The sequence below is a fragment of the Haliotis cracherodii genome, unplaced genomic scaffold, assembly GCF_022045235.1.
Source record: "Haliotis cracherodii isolate W230 unplaced genomic scaffold, xgHalCrac1.p SCAF_1, whole genome shotgun sequence".
Taxonomy (NCBI): domain Eukaryota; kingdom Metazoa; phylum Mollusca; class Gastropoda; order Lepetellida; family Haliotidae; genus Haliotis; species Haliotis cracherodii.
The window spans coordinates 16,933,805-16,952,488 of record NW_027266264.1 but is presented as its reverse complement, the minus strand read 5'-3'; the positions used below and the strand labels follow the sequence as shown (position 1 = coordinate 16,952,488).

Genomic DNA, 18,684 nt, shown 5'->3' with positions numbered 1-18,684 from the left:
CTTGCCAGCATGTTTCATGTTTCACGGGGAGTTACCACGTTACATCTTGCCAGCATGTTTCACGGGGAGTTACCACGTCACATGCTGCCAGCATGTTTCATGTTTCACGGGGAGTTACTATGTCACATGCTGCCAGCATGTTTCATGTTTCACGGGGAGTTACTATGTCACATCCCGCCAGCATGTTTCATGTTTCACGGGGAGGTACCATGTTACATCTTGCCAGCATGTTTCATGTTTCACGGGGAGTTACCACGTCACATCCCGCCAGCATGTTTCATGTTTCACGGGGAGGTACCACGTTACATCTTGCCAGCACGTTTCATGTTTCACGGGGAGTTACCACGTCACATCTTGCCAGCTTGTTTCATGTTTCACGGGGAGTTACTTTCACATCCCACCAGCATGTTTCATGTTTCACGGAGAGTTACATTTCACATCCCGCCAACATGTTTCATGTTTCATGTGGAGTTACCACGTCAAATCCCGCCAGGAAGTTTCACTGAAAAGTAATCATGACGACTACGTTTTCCTGTAGCTTCCTCTTTCGCGGACTTGTTGATTTTCATATTTACAGTATTTTCCTTGGACAAAACGTTGTTATCGCCTATTGTCCAATACTATGAACTACACATTTCACACTGACGAGGGTTCTTGGTGGCTATGGGAGCACCAAGGAAGAACAACTACAATGAGTTATATTTATACTGTTCCGACTCTTTACGATGAATGGATCTCACAAGAGATTTGACTGCATATCATTACAAAATCTACGCATAATGCATTTTTCTATCAACCCATATTAAGACTACCTGGCAAAAGAAAGTATACACCCATGTTCGATGGTGGCACAAACATAAGTTAAATGGTTATTCGATGGTGATTGTTATGATTTGAGGGGGCACGGGTGGCCCAGTCGTCTAAAGCGCCGCGATTCGCTGTTCAGAGTTGCGTCCCTTGGGCACGCCAGAAACCTATGATTGTGGGTTCGAATCCAGGTTCGCCCCGATTATGTTTCCAGGTTTGTCAGCACCATACCCGTGCTCGTGGGTTTCACCGAGGTGGTAAACGTCTGAGACCTGCATCACTTATTATATTGGTTTGTTTGTTTGTTGTTTACGCCGCACTCAGCAATATTCCGGCGGTCTACATATAATCGAGTCTAGACCAGACAATCTAGTGATTGACATCATGAGCATCGATTCATGCAGTTGGGATACGATGACATGAATCAACCAAGTCAGCGAGCCTGACCACCCGATACCGTTAGTCGCCTCTTACAACAAGCATAGTCGCCTTTTACAGCAAGCAAGGGTTGCTGAAGACCTATTCTACCCGGATCTTCACGGGTCCTGCTGATAAGATCCACACTTAAACTATTGTGGTAACTCGATGAAACATATTTCTATAATGCTTCTTAGTTTCCGTTGTTATAGAAACGCATATCTGAATAGAATAATTATTTGATACCTGGTGTAAATATAGCTCACCATGACATCCGTTTATGTCGTGCAAACTCGGAATTAACCATTTCACATCATATCGTACAGCACTAATGGACATAACGCATTAGACACAAACCTTGTAACGTATTTGGCATCTTAACATATCGCAATTACTGAAAAAAAATCTATGCCTATTTTTTAAAGTAATAAATAAATATACCGACCTCGTACACCTACACTAGTTTCATCAGATTCTTGACTGTGTGCTTGGGCTCTTGTATCGTTCAGAAGGACCGCTAAAAATATCTGATGAAAAAATCAACGTTTCAATCAGGGAAGAGTCGTTTCCGTAAAGCTACATTTTCGCTGTTATTGACTCTGTGACGTCATCACTCACCATTTAAGAAACCCAAGTTCCTTGTACCATTTTCTGTCGCACGTGCATGACCACTGCGCGTGCAAAATATGTCCCATTTAACAAGACGACAGAAGAATAATAGGGCTCGTGTTCCTTAATTGTACGCAGCTACAGTTAAATTGAGACTGCCTGTTGCTCCTCTCGGTTGTGCTCTGAAACGCTGTATCTAGAACCCTCATTGATTTTCCTAAGTCCAACTCTAAAGGTGCCCTCGCTGAATTAACGCCGATTTTCTCCCACTGCTGTCGGTTGCTGGATGACGAACAGTTCGTCGGTTGTTATTGGTGTCGTAGAAGGGAGGGTCTTCCCGGCCTGGTTGAACTGTAGCCGTGGTGTCCGAGAGAACGCTGGCCAACGAGCGAGCAGCGATAACACCGACGAGCAAGCGTGGGGAATGACAGACGCGCGTTAGAGTGTAGCTGTCTTCAATTGATCCCCGACAAGGTGACACAATTTCACTGTTACCGGTGGAGCTAAAACAGAGGCTGCGCGTGCTGGCTTGTTTACATGTCTTCTTCAGTATAATACATATGGTCCCGCACTTATGGCGTAAACTGGTGACACCCTCAAGTCTACACGGACATCGTGTCGTCGATCTGGTCTTTCCATCGAACTGGACAACGTTTCATCTCCGATTGATAGTTACCAAGTGATTATTGCGATTGTTCCTGCTAGTGGCGTCCAGCCCCGAGGACGAAAACGACCTCAAATATCATATTTGCCGGGGTTTCATTGACGTCACGCCCTGGTGTCACGTGGTCGTCGAACGGACCGGATTGGTGGATCGGCCGAATTTAGTGTTGACATCACAGAGACATCGTCGTTCCCATGTTAACCAATATTGGTCTGTTTCTGTAATATTTCCACTCGCCTGGGTAATACACTGTTGTGGCTAGTCTGGTTCTATAGTGACTTGCCTCGCTGACACTGGCGAGTACAGCAGGAATGTGTTGCAACAGAGCCACCACCGGCTCTCTAGTGTGCCGGCGTTCAATCTCTCTGGAACTGTACTAGACCTGGAGCTACAAGTGTGAGGCGCAATCTGACCTCTAGAGAGAGGGTCTACTTTATAGCCAGTCAGTCAAGTTCTGACTAACTCATCTAACCCATGATAAGCGTTCTCAGTGCCCATTCATGTCGACAGATCTGGAGGAACTGTACTATGATACACCGTATCTAAACCACGACTGTGTACAGAGATATTAATTCTCGGTGGGATTCGTACCTAAATATCATATAAATATTACCACGTCGCTATTCCGTGCCGCAACTTGACATATTGTGGATAAACCTATGTTACGGAAAGGATTACACGGAACAGACCCAGAATGGTAGCCACCCTAACAGTGTCCGGGACTGCTGACGGCGACTAAATCCACCCCTTCGGCATCGTTTCAGGAGGAGTGAGCAAGGGGATGGGGTGCACACCCAGTATTCATGTCTCACAGACTGGGGTAGTCTACTGTCGCGAGTCGGATGACTCTAACTCACCACGCCCATCTTACAGCACCACCACCTACCACGCCGCACACGGACAGATCATACGTACGGAAGTAACGGACGCAAGTGTGTCGTCCCCTTACGCCGGATCTATCTCGGGGAAACCAAATATGAAGATTCCTGTAAGTTTTTATGGCCGATAATACGGGACACTGTCAAGGTATTTTTGTTTCCGTTTTAGCGTTGAACATGCTCCATGGAAAGTGTTATTATGAAATTGTGTCGTTTGTAGAAAGGTCCGATATATTGTCATTATTACATTTTTTCACGGACGTTATGAAGGCAGCTGCCATGCCGTATGTTCATCCATGTGCTTATAGCTTAACTAACACCTGCAATAACGTATGATGTGAACAGAAATTATTAATCATGTTCTATGACAGCAATGGTTTTAACACAGACTAAATAGGAAAGAATGCCATGAAATAATCTCTAGAAAAGCAGCATTTATCATAATGTCTCACACAGCTGAAATATTTGTGTAATCTTAACACGATACCATGGAATTAAACTGTGTGCTTACATTATACCGAAATGTTATGGTCGTAAAGATATCTGGTTCAACAGACACCGCTAAACCCCGCGACATGTTTTCATAGCGGTATCGACACGTGCTGGTTGTTTTTTTGTAGTTAAACCAGTGCTGATAAATCTAAACATGTGGCTTGCGGTTACGGAGTGGTTTAGGTGGCCTCCGTTGACACCGACCCGATATATCTCGTGTAACATAACACACGTTAACTGCCTGCAAGACGACAACATGGCCATCGCACCACGTAGAATAAACATCTTCCTGCGCTTCCATAAAGCCTTATACACCAACTCGGAATAGACACTATAGGCTATATACGTCCATATAGCGTTATACACCAACACGGACAAGACAATAAAGACTATATACGTCCATTAAGCGTTATACACCAAGTCGGATTAGACACTATAGGCTATATACGTCCATATAGCGTTATACACCAACACGGACAAGACAATAAAGACTATATACGTCCATTAAGCGTTATACACCAAGTCGGATTAGACACTATAGGCTATATACGTCCATATAGCGTTATACACCAACACGGACAAGACAATAAAGACTATATACGTCCATTAAGCGTTATACACCAAGTCGGATTAGACACTATAGGCTATATACGTCCATATAGCGTTATACACCAACACGGACAAGACAATAAAGACTATATACGTCCATTAAGCGTTATACACCAAGTCGGATTAGACACTATAGGCTATATACGTCCATATAGCGTTATACACCAACACGGACAAGACAATAAAGACTATATACGTCCATTAAGCGTTATACACCAAGTCGGATTAGACACTATAGGCTATATACGTCCATATAGCGTTATACACCAACACGGACAAGACAATAAAGACTATATACGTCCATTAAGCGTTATACACCAAGTCGGATTAGACACTATAGGCTATATACGTCCATATAGCGTTATACACCAACACGGACAAGACAATAAAGACTATATACGTCCATTAAGCGTTATACACCAAGTCGGATTAGACACTATAGGCTATATACGTCCATATAGCGTTATACACCAACACGGACAAGACAATAAAGACTATATACGTCCATTAAGCGTTATACACCAAGTCGGATTAGACACTATAGGCTATATACGTCCATATAGCGTTATACACCAACACGGACAAGACAATAAAGACTATATACGTCCATATAGCGTTATACACCAAGTCGGATTAGACACTATAGGCTATATACGTCCATATAGCGTTATACACCAACACGGACAAGACAATAAAGACTATATACGTCCATTAAGCGTTATACACCAAGTCGGATTAGACACTATAGGCTATATACGTCCATATAGCGTTATACACCAACACGGACAAGACAATGAAGACTATATACGTCCATTAAGCGTTATACACCAAGTCGGATTAGACACTATATACGGGCTAGATATTATAGGCTACATACAAGTCTGTCATACAGAACCTGAAACAAATATATCAAATACAGCCCATGCAAATCTATGATATTTGGCAAGTCTAGATTACTGCAGTCTCTGGGCTCCTATTTATTAGATTTGTTTAAAGATAATTTAACAACAGTTTTTTTCTGTAAGATGTTTTCATTTCAGAGACTAGATGTTAGTCTAGCTACATACGTCCATATCGCGTTATAATCCAACTGAACTATGCTATATTGGCTGCATACATCATATTGGAGTACACTACAGTCGTATATGTTGAATGCTAGTATGGGTGATTGTTGTACTCTCTACGTTATACGGAATAGATACCACGAGTATTCTTAATATTTCATCACAAATGGCTAATGGAACTAAGCTGTCATTACATGGTCACGATCATGACTAGCCCAATGCGGAGATACTAATGACTATTCCGTGATTAACGGAAACAATGCTCTATTGTAGAACTAAGACTTACATTTTTAACACAGGGCCATGCAACTTATATTTTATACCAGCAAATAGTTGTTCGTGTAAAATGTCAGTTGCATGGCCCCATGCTTGTTTATCTTCCCTTGACACATACATGCATGATGCATTTTTTTTCTAATGTTCAGTTTAGTATTTTTCGATTAGTAGTATCAATATGTCTTATAATTTCATTTTTCATTTATATTTTAAACGTCGGGGCGCAAAGCTTGTGATTACCTGACCTTGATGGAACTATACCCCATTACCGTGAGTCCGGGTTTTTGTACGGCTACATTTCCGGCCTGCGTCTCAGGCCGCGGGGTAGTAGTCTCCTGCCGTCACGGAAAGAGCCCCTCAGTTCATTACATGTAATTACACAGCTGAAACATAATGTGTAGTCTGAAGCAGACCTCGCCAATGTGCCCCCACAGAGATTACCATGTTGTCTGTGGAACTCTTGAATACATATATCACTGTACATACTGCCAGGTCTAATACAACCCCCTCGCCACAACCAACCCTCTACTTCCCACTTGTAACTTGTATGCTCTCGGTTTTATGTTATGGATGTACTAGTGTCATGGCGTGTCGAATACACCCAACATCCTGATTCGGTCGCAGGTATGTCATGCCAGTGTGTGAACACATGCATGGTGCGTTCATTTATATGACCCCAAGGCCGTAGTTAATTTTTTTGACGGGGGTGGGTTGGGGGAGGCAAATATTGTCACCAACTTGATCCAAATAAAACTGTTTTCTATATAAAAATAATCCGTGGGGGAGAGGGGGGGGGGGGGGGGGGGGACCCAACATTTACCCTAACCTCAAATTATACCCCGAGAGCAATCAGTTTGACATTTCTTAAATTTTATATTCCCGAAAACAAAAATCAACTCAAACAAACTACAGGGATGGAATTATTTGAGTGATATCCGCGAAGTAAACGCCAGTCCTCGTTTATTACTTCGCCAATCCACACCTGCTTACTCTTTGACCATGGCGATAATTACAGTATAGAATGTCAGACCCAAACCTCTGGGGCGAGTTTAATGACACACCTGTGGTCCTGCATGTGTCCATCAGAAGGGGTGATGTAAGTTGCAGGTGGTAACGATACACGTTGGCCATGTTGATGAGGTGATTGTGGTTGACGGTACGAGAGGTGATTCGATGAACCAAGTGTTAATAAACTGTTTGTCGCTGCCAGCGCGACACAAAAGCTTTGACTGTGAGCCCGGTGAACAGAGGTTTTGATTAAACAGATTGATGACACGACTGGGACATCCAGTCATAGTTATGGTAAATTGTAAAGACAAACTGTTCATAACATATTGGATTCGTGTAACCTGGTCTGTGGGATCCCGTCAGTAGGCTGTGTTGATGATAATGCGGACTGATTACTATTGGCATGTTGGGATGATTAAACTGACCAACGTTATTAATGTTTAAGACTACTGTCCTGTTACAGGGAGGTAGAAATCGCTTACAACTAAACATTGCAAGTTAGCTGACAGAAACTTCGTTAAACGTTAAACACATTTCCTCTGTGATAAATAAGTTTTATTAATTTTGAAAAGATATTGACCAAGGAGGTTATACAAATATTGACCTGGGAGGCATGAATTAGCAATAAATGAAATATACTCCCGGAAAGCATCACCTTACCAGTGACCAAGTTGTGTTCCATCGTGTAAACGTCAGTGACGATGTGGCGAGTTTGGGCAACTTGGTATTTCAAAAAACACCTCGTAAAGAATGTTAATACACTGTAGGGGCGGTCGGGTAGCCTAGTGGTTAAAGCGTTCGCTCGTCACGCCGAAGACCCGGGTTCAAACCCAGACATGGGTACGATGTGTGAAGCCCATTTCTGGTGTTCCCCGCCGTGATATTGCTGGAATATTGCTAAAAGCGGCGTAAAACCAAACTCACTCACTCACTAATACACTGTATGTACAACTTGGAATAGAGGCGTGTGGGAGATTCTTCATTAGTCGAGGGAGGTCAAGTATACATTTGGTTCTTATCAGAACACACTGTTCCTCGACCAGTGTGACTGGTATGTGGAATGTCATTCACACCAGACTTGCATGTCATGCTTACAGAAACACGACGTAGATCATATTCAGTGTTGCTCGTTCTGGACCAGGTTTGGTTTTAATAAAACATCCTTTACGGAATTCAGTTTGAGGTAATGTTGTTTCAAAGAGATTATGCATACATGATGAAAGATCACGTAACACGTGTAAACTCTGTTATAATACTGGAATGGTACGCGATCTGGTATGCGCAGATCCGAGAGACGGAGCCAAGTTTACGAACTCGGACCGAACAGGCCAAGCTCTGTACAGTGGGTGATGCTTTAAATACTGCGGGGAGATTATGTTTACGACTTTGGCTTGGACATGAGCGACTAGGACACTAGGCTAGGACATGAACGACACCGTACCTTGACACCTCGTAACGAGAAGCCGTTCTTTGTTCGTTGAATCCTGTAGTCCAACTCTTTGTTTCACAATGACTGCCGACCGGTACTCTTATGAATCATTCGTCAGCACTCGCCCCTTTCCGTAATCTGCAAGAAGACTCGTCCCCCTATCGATGAATGTTATGTGCGAAAATACGACAAACTAATCAGAATGCGCGTATGATTTCAAGTTCTTCGTCAAAGAATCTCCTCAGAAATAATTTTTGGTTTTACATATGTCTTGCATCTAAAAATATACCCAAGAGACAGTTAAATGTGTTCGGTCATACTGTATAATTCCGCATGTCCAGCTGTGCTTTAAATTGCATCTGAAATATATATTATAATATATGGGTAAAGATGTGTGAATCATTACGCAACGAGTTGACAATTATTTTAGGTATGCTCTAAGACGGAGCCCGGTCGCAAAAATGGCCATGAGAGGGGCACGAGTCGCTATTCGGCTTGTCCCGGAATAACACGAGTTGGTCACGAATGCTTATGAATGTGCAAATGTCAAAAACTTGTCAAAAAACGAATTAGCATCAAAGATGTTTTCCGAATGAAAAAAATGACTTGCCATCTCTATCTAACCCGTTAGGACACCACGGCAGGACTGCTTCATAGAAACAATTATAGAAGATTATCATATTTAATATTATAATAAGAATGAACGAATGCAAATGAACCGGGTATTTCGAGGAAATTTGATCAAGTTCCCCAAGTGTAACCTCAAGTATTGTCGTGATATTGGGTATGGCCTCATCGTCAACCGAGAGGTAAATATGTATCCGTCCCAGGCGTTATAGTCGGACTGAAAGTGATACTTGAAAATCAATGTTTATTGTATTTCTTCCAGCTGATCGCGAAGAAACGCGAGCGGAATCACCTTTTATCGTAAACAATTTATTTCGACGTGGTCTCATCTAGTCAGTGTAGTTTGTCAGGCGATTACGTATATCGTGGCAAATATACGATCCCCTCTCAAAGAAGACCGGTTTACGGTACTTGGAAGACGCCTTGGGTATGTGGGTGCGGGTGTGGGTGTGGGTGCCGGTGCGGGTGTGGGTGTGGGTGTGGGTGTGGGTGTGGGTGTGGGTGCGGGTGCGGGTGTGGGTGTGGGTGTGGGTGTGGGTGCGGGTGCGGGTGCGGGTGTGGGTGTGGGTGTGGGTGGGGGTGTGGGTGCGGGTGTGGGTGCGGGTGTGGGTGCGGGTGTGGGTGTGGGTGCGGGTGTGGGTGTGGGTGGGGGTGTGGGTGCGGGTGTGGGTGGGGGTGTGGGTGCGGGTGTGGGTGCGGGTGTGGGTGCGGGTGTGGGTGCGGGTGCGGGTGTGGGTGCGGGTGTGGGTGTGGGTGTGGGTGTGGGTGCGGGTGTGGGTGTGGGTGGGTGAGTGCATGGGGGCGAGTGGGGTTGGGGAGTAGGGTAGAATTGCTCCGTAGGCCGTGTGTTAATGACTCTTCAATCTTATCGCAAATGCTTTGTGTCTAATTATTTGTTATCGACCATTTTTCCAACCAGCCACGGATGTGTTTTTTCCACAGAGTTGGGATATTCAAGGTTGAATATTTGTCCCAGATTTACTGTTTGCTGTGATGTTTGTTTCGTTAACTGGTGTGTAAGTAGGGATACAGTATCTCCGACACGATTTCCTCCTTCTGCGCTCTTGAATCAAGAGCCCACGTGCCGTAATTTAATTGAAATAATGTTCAAAGCGGCATCAAACAATACTCACTCGTTTCTTAAGTGTCTCCTACTCTCTAGCTGATCGCTCTTCCTCTTGCCCATAAACTCTTCCAGTTTTAAATAATCTCCCAAGATCGTTTTTTATCACGCGTGCATTTTGACGTCCCCCCTACACCCCCGCGAGCACCCCCACAGATACAGATATAGCATTATGTGATAACTGGACTCATCCATCAATTCAATACGCAAGCAACCTTCCCGTGGACCTGTCTGTCTCGCACAAGCACTTTTTTCTGATGAATTCATGTTCTCCGTGTAAACATTAGAGTAAGACACTTCCAAATCATGATTAAGTACACTGGCGGGGAGATAGAGAAATGCCTTTCTTCTTAATACTAACTCAAACACATTTGCTTCGACTCAATTGTGAGAATATGAATCACTAGTACTGCCGGTATCGTTTGTGTTGTCCAGATTGACATCTGTGTTAAATCAATGTACATAGCAAGTATGTTAGTGATGCGTTCAGTACGTGTGTATAGGTAGTTTGATTTTTTATATCAGTAAATATACAACTGTATTGAAATCTGTTTGAGAAAACTGAACACAGACGTCATCAGAGCATTGACCGGGTTATTCGATATGTTAGAGATTTGTCCACGTGAGCCAGATCAATCATCCTCTCATAGGACACTTCACGTGTCGATGGCTCAGGCCTCCCGTGATATGTGCTTACCTTTTTTATTGCGGGCACTGGGTGTCATCGCCGATTTTCAACGATCCATTTATCTGTTTTGACACAAAACCGAGACTGATTATTCTCTTCGTTGACGTTTTGAATTTGCCGTTGCTCTACGGAATCTGCTTTCACGTTGAGGTGATTAACGTAAGATCATAGTGAATGAATATTGTTTTACGCCGCTTTTAGCTATATTCCAACAATATCACGACAGGGGACACCGGAAAATGGTCTTCACACTTTGTTCCCATTTGGGAATCGAAACCAGGCCTACGCTGACGTGCCAACGCCTTAACCTATAGCCTACTCCACCGCCCCTTAAGATCATAGCCGACGTTGGATCACAATAGGCAGTGGGCCAGGGTCATATTCAGTAAACTACGTTTATAACGAACACGCTTATAACGAACTGACGGATATAACGAACTTATTTTTTAGTCCCGGCCATTTGATGTATATATGCTGTTTATATGCTTATAACGAACTACGGTTATTACGAACTAAAATCACTGGTCCCTTTGAGTTCGTTATAACCGTAGTTTACTGTACTTGTTTATGCAGCGATCCCAGGGTCATAGTATATACTGTGGACCAGGGGTCGCTGCATAGACAACATCGTGATTGGCGACTTCGCAACCCTCATCTAATGAAGGATACATATCGCAAATAGAAGCATGGTCGCAAGGTTTGCGTGCATCGGCGTTAAAACAATAACACAGTGCCGCTCTGTGATGACGTCGCGGCTCCAAACTTGCATACAGTGTTTTAATATGCGTGTCAAGACTCTGAAGGGAGTGTGACTCTGATCAAAATAACATTAAAATCAGGTATCTAACTCCATTAGATACCTCAAAGTTAACAACCTTTCACACAAGGACGTGCGTGTGAATACATCGATCTATCCATGGCCTATTTATCGATGGTTGTAACGATGGCTTCCGATAACCCATAAGAACTGTATCAGACTCTGTTATATGTTTGACTCACTGGTACGCTGATGCATGATGAAGTCAGGTTCAGAGCAAATTTGAGGGTTGTAGGTGAGTTCTAAGCCTCACATCCAAGCTATCGCGTAATAGTGAAATCTTGTGTTGTGGATATTACATGATGTCATAGAGATGTTTTAATAAAAAAAATGATTCAACTTAGCAAACTATATAGCTAAGAAGGGGTGTGTGACCTTTGGATAATTGAAAACGCCTCGTACAATTCAGCAGAACATACACTAACCGTGCAGTCTCGCGTGACACATAAGGCCGGCTCATCTTCAGCTCCAATATTCAGTCAGATTTGTTTGTAACCCTTTTTACTACCTGTGACCCCTATTCGGAATGGTCTAAGATAGTTGACCTTTTACCCATGTGTAATTACGCGTTCCAAAAGAGTACTGATCTAAAGCGTTCTTGTCGTGGATTCCAAATTAAAATAAGAGGTATCTAATCCGCAGTTAAACGACCGTAAATTTCATGTGCCATATGCATATGTTTTATTGTTCCTTGCGTCTTTAGGAGCGTTTATACTACTGGAATATGGTATGAGTTACATTATAGTGAACTATTACGGCTTAGGTAAACTCGCGATACATCCTCAGGGAGGATTATTTTTTACATGAATATTGTCAGAGTTGTATCATTATTAGAATATTTCCTTCAGATTCATATGCATTTTGATAATGTTGGTTTCTCGCAAGGAAAGTCTGATGTTCTTCAGTCATAGATGATTAGTACAAGACATGCAATGTTGTCACTGTTTTTTACTGAAGCAGGGCGTATAGTGACATGGAGCGCACAGTTCGCTGTGTTGAGTTAAGTCTCTTTGCAAAGCCAGGATCCGTTGATCACTTGTTTGAACCGCACATCCATTCGAATACATGTTATTGTTTGGGGTCATTCTTGGGCTCACGGCCTGCATCATGTAATGTGTTTCTCTCCGTTGAAACCAAAGTATTATATATGGCAAATCAAATTAATATTTTTGGACCAAATACATTACGTTAATATGGTATTTAATTGAGATATTATTGATTGATATTCATCTCTTTCTGTGAAGCCCAAAACTGTAAAAGACTCGGACATAATTTTGGTTCAAAATGTACACAATGTATTTGTTATTTCCATATTCCATGTGATGATCATGGCCTACAAAGACGGTGGGTTCCATATTCCACGTGACGATCATGGCCTACAAAGAGCGTGGATTCCATATTCCACGTGACGATCATGGCCTACAAAGAGCGTGGATTCCATATTCCACGTGACGATCATGGCCTACAAAGAGCGTGGATACCATTAATCACGTCATGAACACCCATGGTGGCTTGGTCCTATGACGTTTAAACACGAGAACAATGTCGTGACAATTTCGCTCACTCACTCACCTCGTGTCCACTCACTGAGAGATAATGACCCGTTCTCGATGCTTCAATAGGAAAAAATTATGTATCGCACCATATACCGTATTCGACGTAAAAAGAGCCTACGGAGATATTTGTTAATGTATTGGCTAGTGAACAATCCCAATTAGCACCCCTTCCGAGTGATCAATGTACACAAGACTTATTTATTCGTGTATAATACGCACTCGTGTGTTATATGCACCCTTAATTATAGGCAATTAAATTCCGGAAAATATATGTCGTGTATAATACGCACAGATTTTTCTTTTGTATTATTTCAGGCTGTCAGCATAAACCATTAAATTTACGATCTTTCAACCCTGTTTTTTTTCACTAAAATTATATTCTAATAAGAGCCCCCTATTCCTAATTTTCAGGGCGCCCTGGGCGCTTATTACGTCGAATTCCTACTTGACACTGGAATCTACTTACTTGGCTACAGTGCCGTATGATTATTGTTGCGTTCAGTGTGTAGAATGTCCAGTTTACGACGGACCACCAGGGTCTAGCTGCTGAGTATTAACCTGGAATGAATGGAAACATGATATTATCTTTTAATGAAACTATGTGTAGTTTTTGCGTGATGTCTTTAAACATACAGGGTGTCAATGTTTAAAGAGAAGGATTTGTCAAACGTTTTGAATCTTGTTGAAGATAAGATGAGCGCAACAAAAACACATAACACCCAAACGATGACAATGAACATGTGACACACTCACCACACGAAGACATACACTCGCCTCCCTTTTCTTGTCGGGGCGGTCGGGTAGCCTAGTGGTTAAAGCGTTCGCTCGTCACGCCGAAGACCCGGGTTCGCTTCCCGACATGGGAACAATGTGTGAAGCCCATTTCTAGTGTCCCCCGCCGTGATATTGCTGGAATATTGCTAAAAGTGGCGTAAAACCATACTCACTCACTCACCCTTTTCTTGTCATATCTCCACCACTCAATGTAGTTCGCTTCTTGTAAAATATCACTCCATAGTTACTGTAACGTTTCGTGATTGTAAAGTACAAAGTAGTTTGGTCACAGTATTCGTAATGTTGTTTGTTTGTTTGTTTGTTTGTTGTTTAACGCCGCACTCAGCAATATTCCAGCTATATGACGGCGGTCTGTAAATAACTGAGTCTGGACCAGACAATCCAGTGAGTAATAACAGGAGCATCGATCCACGCAATAGGGATACGATGACATGCATCATACAAGTCAGCAAAGCTGACCACCCGATCCCGTTAGTCGCCTCTTGCGACAAGCATAGTCGCCTTTTACGGCAAGCAAGGGTTGCTGAAGACCTATTCTACCCCGGATCTTCACGGGCCCTGCTGATGAGATCCACACTTAAACTATTGTGGTAACTCGATGAAACAAATTTCTATGATGCTTGTTAGTTTCCGTTGTTATAGAAACGCATATCTGAATAGAATGATTATTTGATTCTACCCCGGATCTTCACGGGTCAGTATTCGTAATGACAGTGGAACCTGTGAATTATTTCGATAAACTTTGACAAGTTGACAATCGGTATACTTGGAGACAGAGGTGATTGTCAAATATAGCGCAACGTTAATACATTTTTTCTGTGATCAACGTTCCTTTTTCAGGAATATACAGACCTCTTGAAAAGAGGGAAATGAATTGTAAACCCCTTTAAAATCGTTGTGATCTTTCAGTGCAGAATGAACTTATGTATGTCACATCTAGTGATCTCTCAAATCTATGGATCTGTTAAGATTTGTTGAAGATATTTTTCTCGTCAACACAATTGCGTTAACCTAATAGGCACAAAGACGATTTGAGAGTGGCAATGTAATGAAAGTTGTCATTCTTGTGGCACTTAACTAATTTTAGATATTAACGTGCAGTGATTGGACAAGGGTGAATGTCGTGATTGGTTAAACACACAGAGCAGTTAACTTCAGAAAGGCCCCTCTGATGTAACGTGCAGCCATTTTTTAGCCGGGAACTTCTTTCTGCCTTGGCGGAACTTTCTTTCATCTTCCTAATGCATGTTCAGTGGACAATGTGATTGGCTACTGCGTCCTATGTGTCACTTTGGAAGAAATCGACTTCGGGGACGGAACTATTTTCTGTGTCAGATATCTTTCGTTACTCAGCGAGAGCGACAGAGACGGACTCTGTACCATATAGCTTCGGACAACTTGCAATAACTGAGGATGAACTTTAAATTTTTCTCAACCGTGTCAATTTCAGAACTGAGAATGAAAATCGTGTGTACATTGATCCAATGACCACGGGAAAAATAATGTAACGCTTTGAGCACACATTGCGTGTGGTATTATGCAACTTACACGTAGTAGTAGTAGTAGTAGTAGTAGTAGTAGTAGTAGTAGTAATATGCCAAAGAGACACAACGTGGGTCGTAGACGTGTACCACTGTGGTGAAGCCCCCCCACCCCCACCCCCACCCCCCACCCCCACACACACGATGAAATAACTTTAAATCACCGTGACATGATGAGATTGATGGATTGGCGTTTCAAACCCAGGCATATCATTTTATCGGCGTTATTTTATTGAACAACTTCTTGAAACTGATGTTTCACGTCAACTTAAGTTGATTTATTTCATGATATCTAAACGGCGTGATTTATGAGTAGAGTGATTAAAATTTTGCATCTTGAGTTTCGTACCGTCTCGTTAGATTTAACATAAAACCCCACATCGCTTGCTTTATGAATCAGAAATTCGATCCTTATCGGATTTTCATTCACGCAGAGATGATGACTGCAATTGACATCTGTCCACGTAACAGATTAGTAACACATTTATTTATTGCTTTCTGTTAGTTATGTAAATAGCAACGTTGATGTTTAAATCTGTTTTTTTGTGGATATTGAAAGGCTTTCCCAGCGAGAGCCACACGACTTATTGTGCAAATCATTTTCGCTTTGAAAAGTCGGTATGTATCCACTGAACTTTAAACACGAGTGGATTAAACGTCGTATATTTGATAATCGCGGCCCACTGTTTCTGGAGGAGTAAACTTTATCTTCACTTGGGTCAACGTGAAATGTTCTGGGAAGTGCAAGTCATATCTTCAGGCGATCGCAGGGTGGAGAATAAACCTAACTGTATAATCTATCCGCCTTCACATTTGCACGTGTAAGCTTTACGGAGAACACAACTATCTATACACATACACACAATCGCCGACGGTGTCAACATTACGACGCAGGCCAGGGCCCGTCCACGGCTACGGAGACAACGACCACCAGCAGAGATACCTCCTAAGTCAGCCTAAAGACATATATATGTAACACCTTGACCACGTCCACAAGCAGAGATACCTCCTAAGTCAGCCTACAGACATATATGTGGAACACCTTGACCACGTCCACCTGCAGAGATACCTCCTAAGTCAACCTATAGACAAATATGTAGAGCACCTTCATCACGACTACAAGCAGAGATACCTCCTAAGTCAGCCTTCAGATATATATGTAGAACACCTTGACCAGCGCAATTTATGCAGACCACGTAGAGTAGTGAGAGTCTCATTATATATCGAAATAAACCAAGGTTACCTTAATACACTCTGCTTCTCAATATCGAGTTGGTAAGACCGCATGTCTGACATTGTTCCGCAAATGTTAACTAAACACACTTTGCTGGGATAAAATTGGCCAATACTGGTTTATTTTGGTTCAAGGAGGCAGTGCACGTTTAGTGTGTAATGTCAATGCATGATAGTATTGCCGCCGGTGTTACATAGTAGTACAAAACACCGCGGGGTACATAGTACACACCACCACGGGGGTACATAGTACACACAACCACGGGGGTACACAGTACACACAACCACGGGGGTACACAGTACACACAACCACGGGGGTACATAGTACACACCACCACGGGGGTGCATAGTACACACCACCACGGGGTACATAGTACACACCACCACGGGGTACATAGTACACACCACCACGGGGGTGCATAGTACACACCACCACGGGGTACATAGTACACACCACCACGGGGTACATAGTACACACCACCACGGGGGTATACAGTACACACAACCACGGGGTACATAGTACACACAACCACGGGGGTACATAGTACACACAACCACTGGGGTACATAGTACACACCACCACGGGGGTACACAATACACACAACCACCGGGGTACATAGTACACACAACCACTGGGGTACATAGCACACACCACCACGGGGGTGCATAGTACACACAACCACGGGGTACATAGTACACACAACCACGGGGGTACATAGTACACACCACCACGGGGTACATAGCACACACAACCACGGGGGTACATAGCACACACAACCACGGGGGTACACAGTACATACAACCACCGGGGTACATAGTACACACCACCACGGGGGTGCATAGTACACACAACCACGGGGTACATACTACACACAACCACGGGGTACATAGTACACACCACCACGGGGGTACATAGCACACACAACCACGGGGGTACACAGTACATACAACCACCGGGGTACATAGTACACACCACCACGGGGGTGTATAGTACACACAACCACGGGGTACATAGTACACACCACCACGGGGGTACATAGTACACACCACCACGGGGGTACACAGTACACACCACCACGGGGGTACATAGTACACACCACCACAGGGGTACACAGTACACACAACCACGGGGGTACATAGTACACACAACCACAGGGGTACATAGTACACACAACCACGGGGGTACATAGTACACACAACCACTGGGGTACATAGCACACACAACCACTGGGGTACACAGCACACACAACCACGGGGGTACATAGTACACACAATCGCGGAAGATGCACAGTACATCCCGCCATGGGGGAAACAAGAAGATTTTATCTCGACTGTGATATTGCATATCAAATATTACCAGTTCTTTCAGTGGAAATGGTCATGCGAGTGTTTGCCCATAGGTGCTCGGTCCCGCACGACAAGCCGTTAGTGTATTGTTACACTAGGTTTATAAACATACCTTTCAATTGGTTATAATTAATTCCTCGGATATGGAACCTTTCTCCGCCATCCACAATGTATGATCAAGTAACTACTTAAAGGGGCGGTGGGGTAGCCCAGTGGTTAAAGCGTTCGCTCGTCACGCTGAAGGTCCGGGATCGATTCCCCTCATGGGTACACGTTATGGAGCCCATTTCCGGTGTCCCAAATCGTGACATTGCTGGAATAGTGCGAAGGGCGGCCTAAAACCATACTCACTCTCATTCACTCAACGGAAGAAGGTTTCGGAAAAGTATTTTCATGATGGTAAATATGATTTAGTCCTTTGTCTAAGCACTCAGCAAGATCAAACAAGAAATTGAATTTGATGTTTAGCTAGTGTCACTGTCATCCATGTATTATCGTAGGTAGGAGTTAAACCTACTTCCGCTTTGAGGAGTGAGTGAGTGAGTGAGTATGGCTGCACGCCGCTTTTAGCAATATTCCGGCAATATCACGGCGGGGGACACCAGAAATGGGCTTCACACATTGTACCCATGTCGGGAATCGAACCCGGGTCTTTGGCGTGACGAGCGAACGCTTTAATCACTAGGATACCCGACCGCTCCCCG

General features: G+C 43.4%; 1 protein-coding gene across 2 annotated transcripts in view; it reads left to right on the top strand.

Moving 5' to 3' along the window:
- LOC139473647 (high affinity cAMP-specific and IBMX-insensitive 3',5'-cyclic phosphodiesterase 8B-like) overlaps nucleotides 1-18,684 on the top strand; it is a 229,089-nt gene that overhangs the window by 104,586 nt on the left and 105,819 nt on the right. Inside the window, exon 1 of one of the 2 annotated variants that reach the window (XM_071256330.1) lies at nucleotides 2,699-3,485. The exons of the other annotated variant lie outside the window; for it this stretch is intronic. Coding sequence (XP_071112431.1) covers nucleotides 3,279-3,485 — 207 coding nt within the window. The 5' untranslated portion in view covers nucleotides 2,699-3,278. Of the gene's footprint in view, nucleotides 1-2,698; nucleotides 3,486-18,684 lie in introns of those variants that run through there. 2 annotated transcript variants of the gene reach the window in all.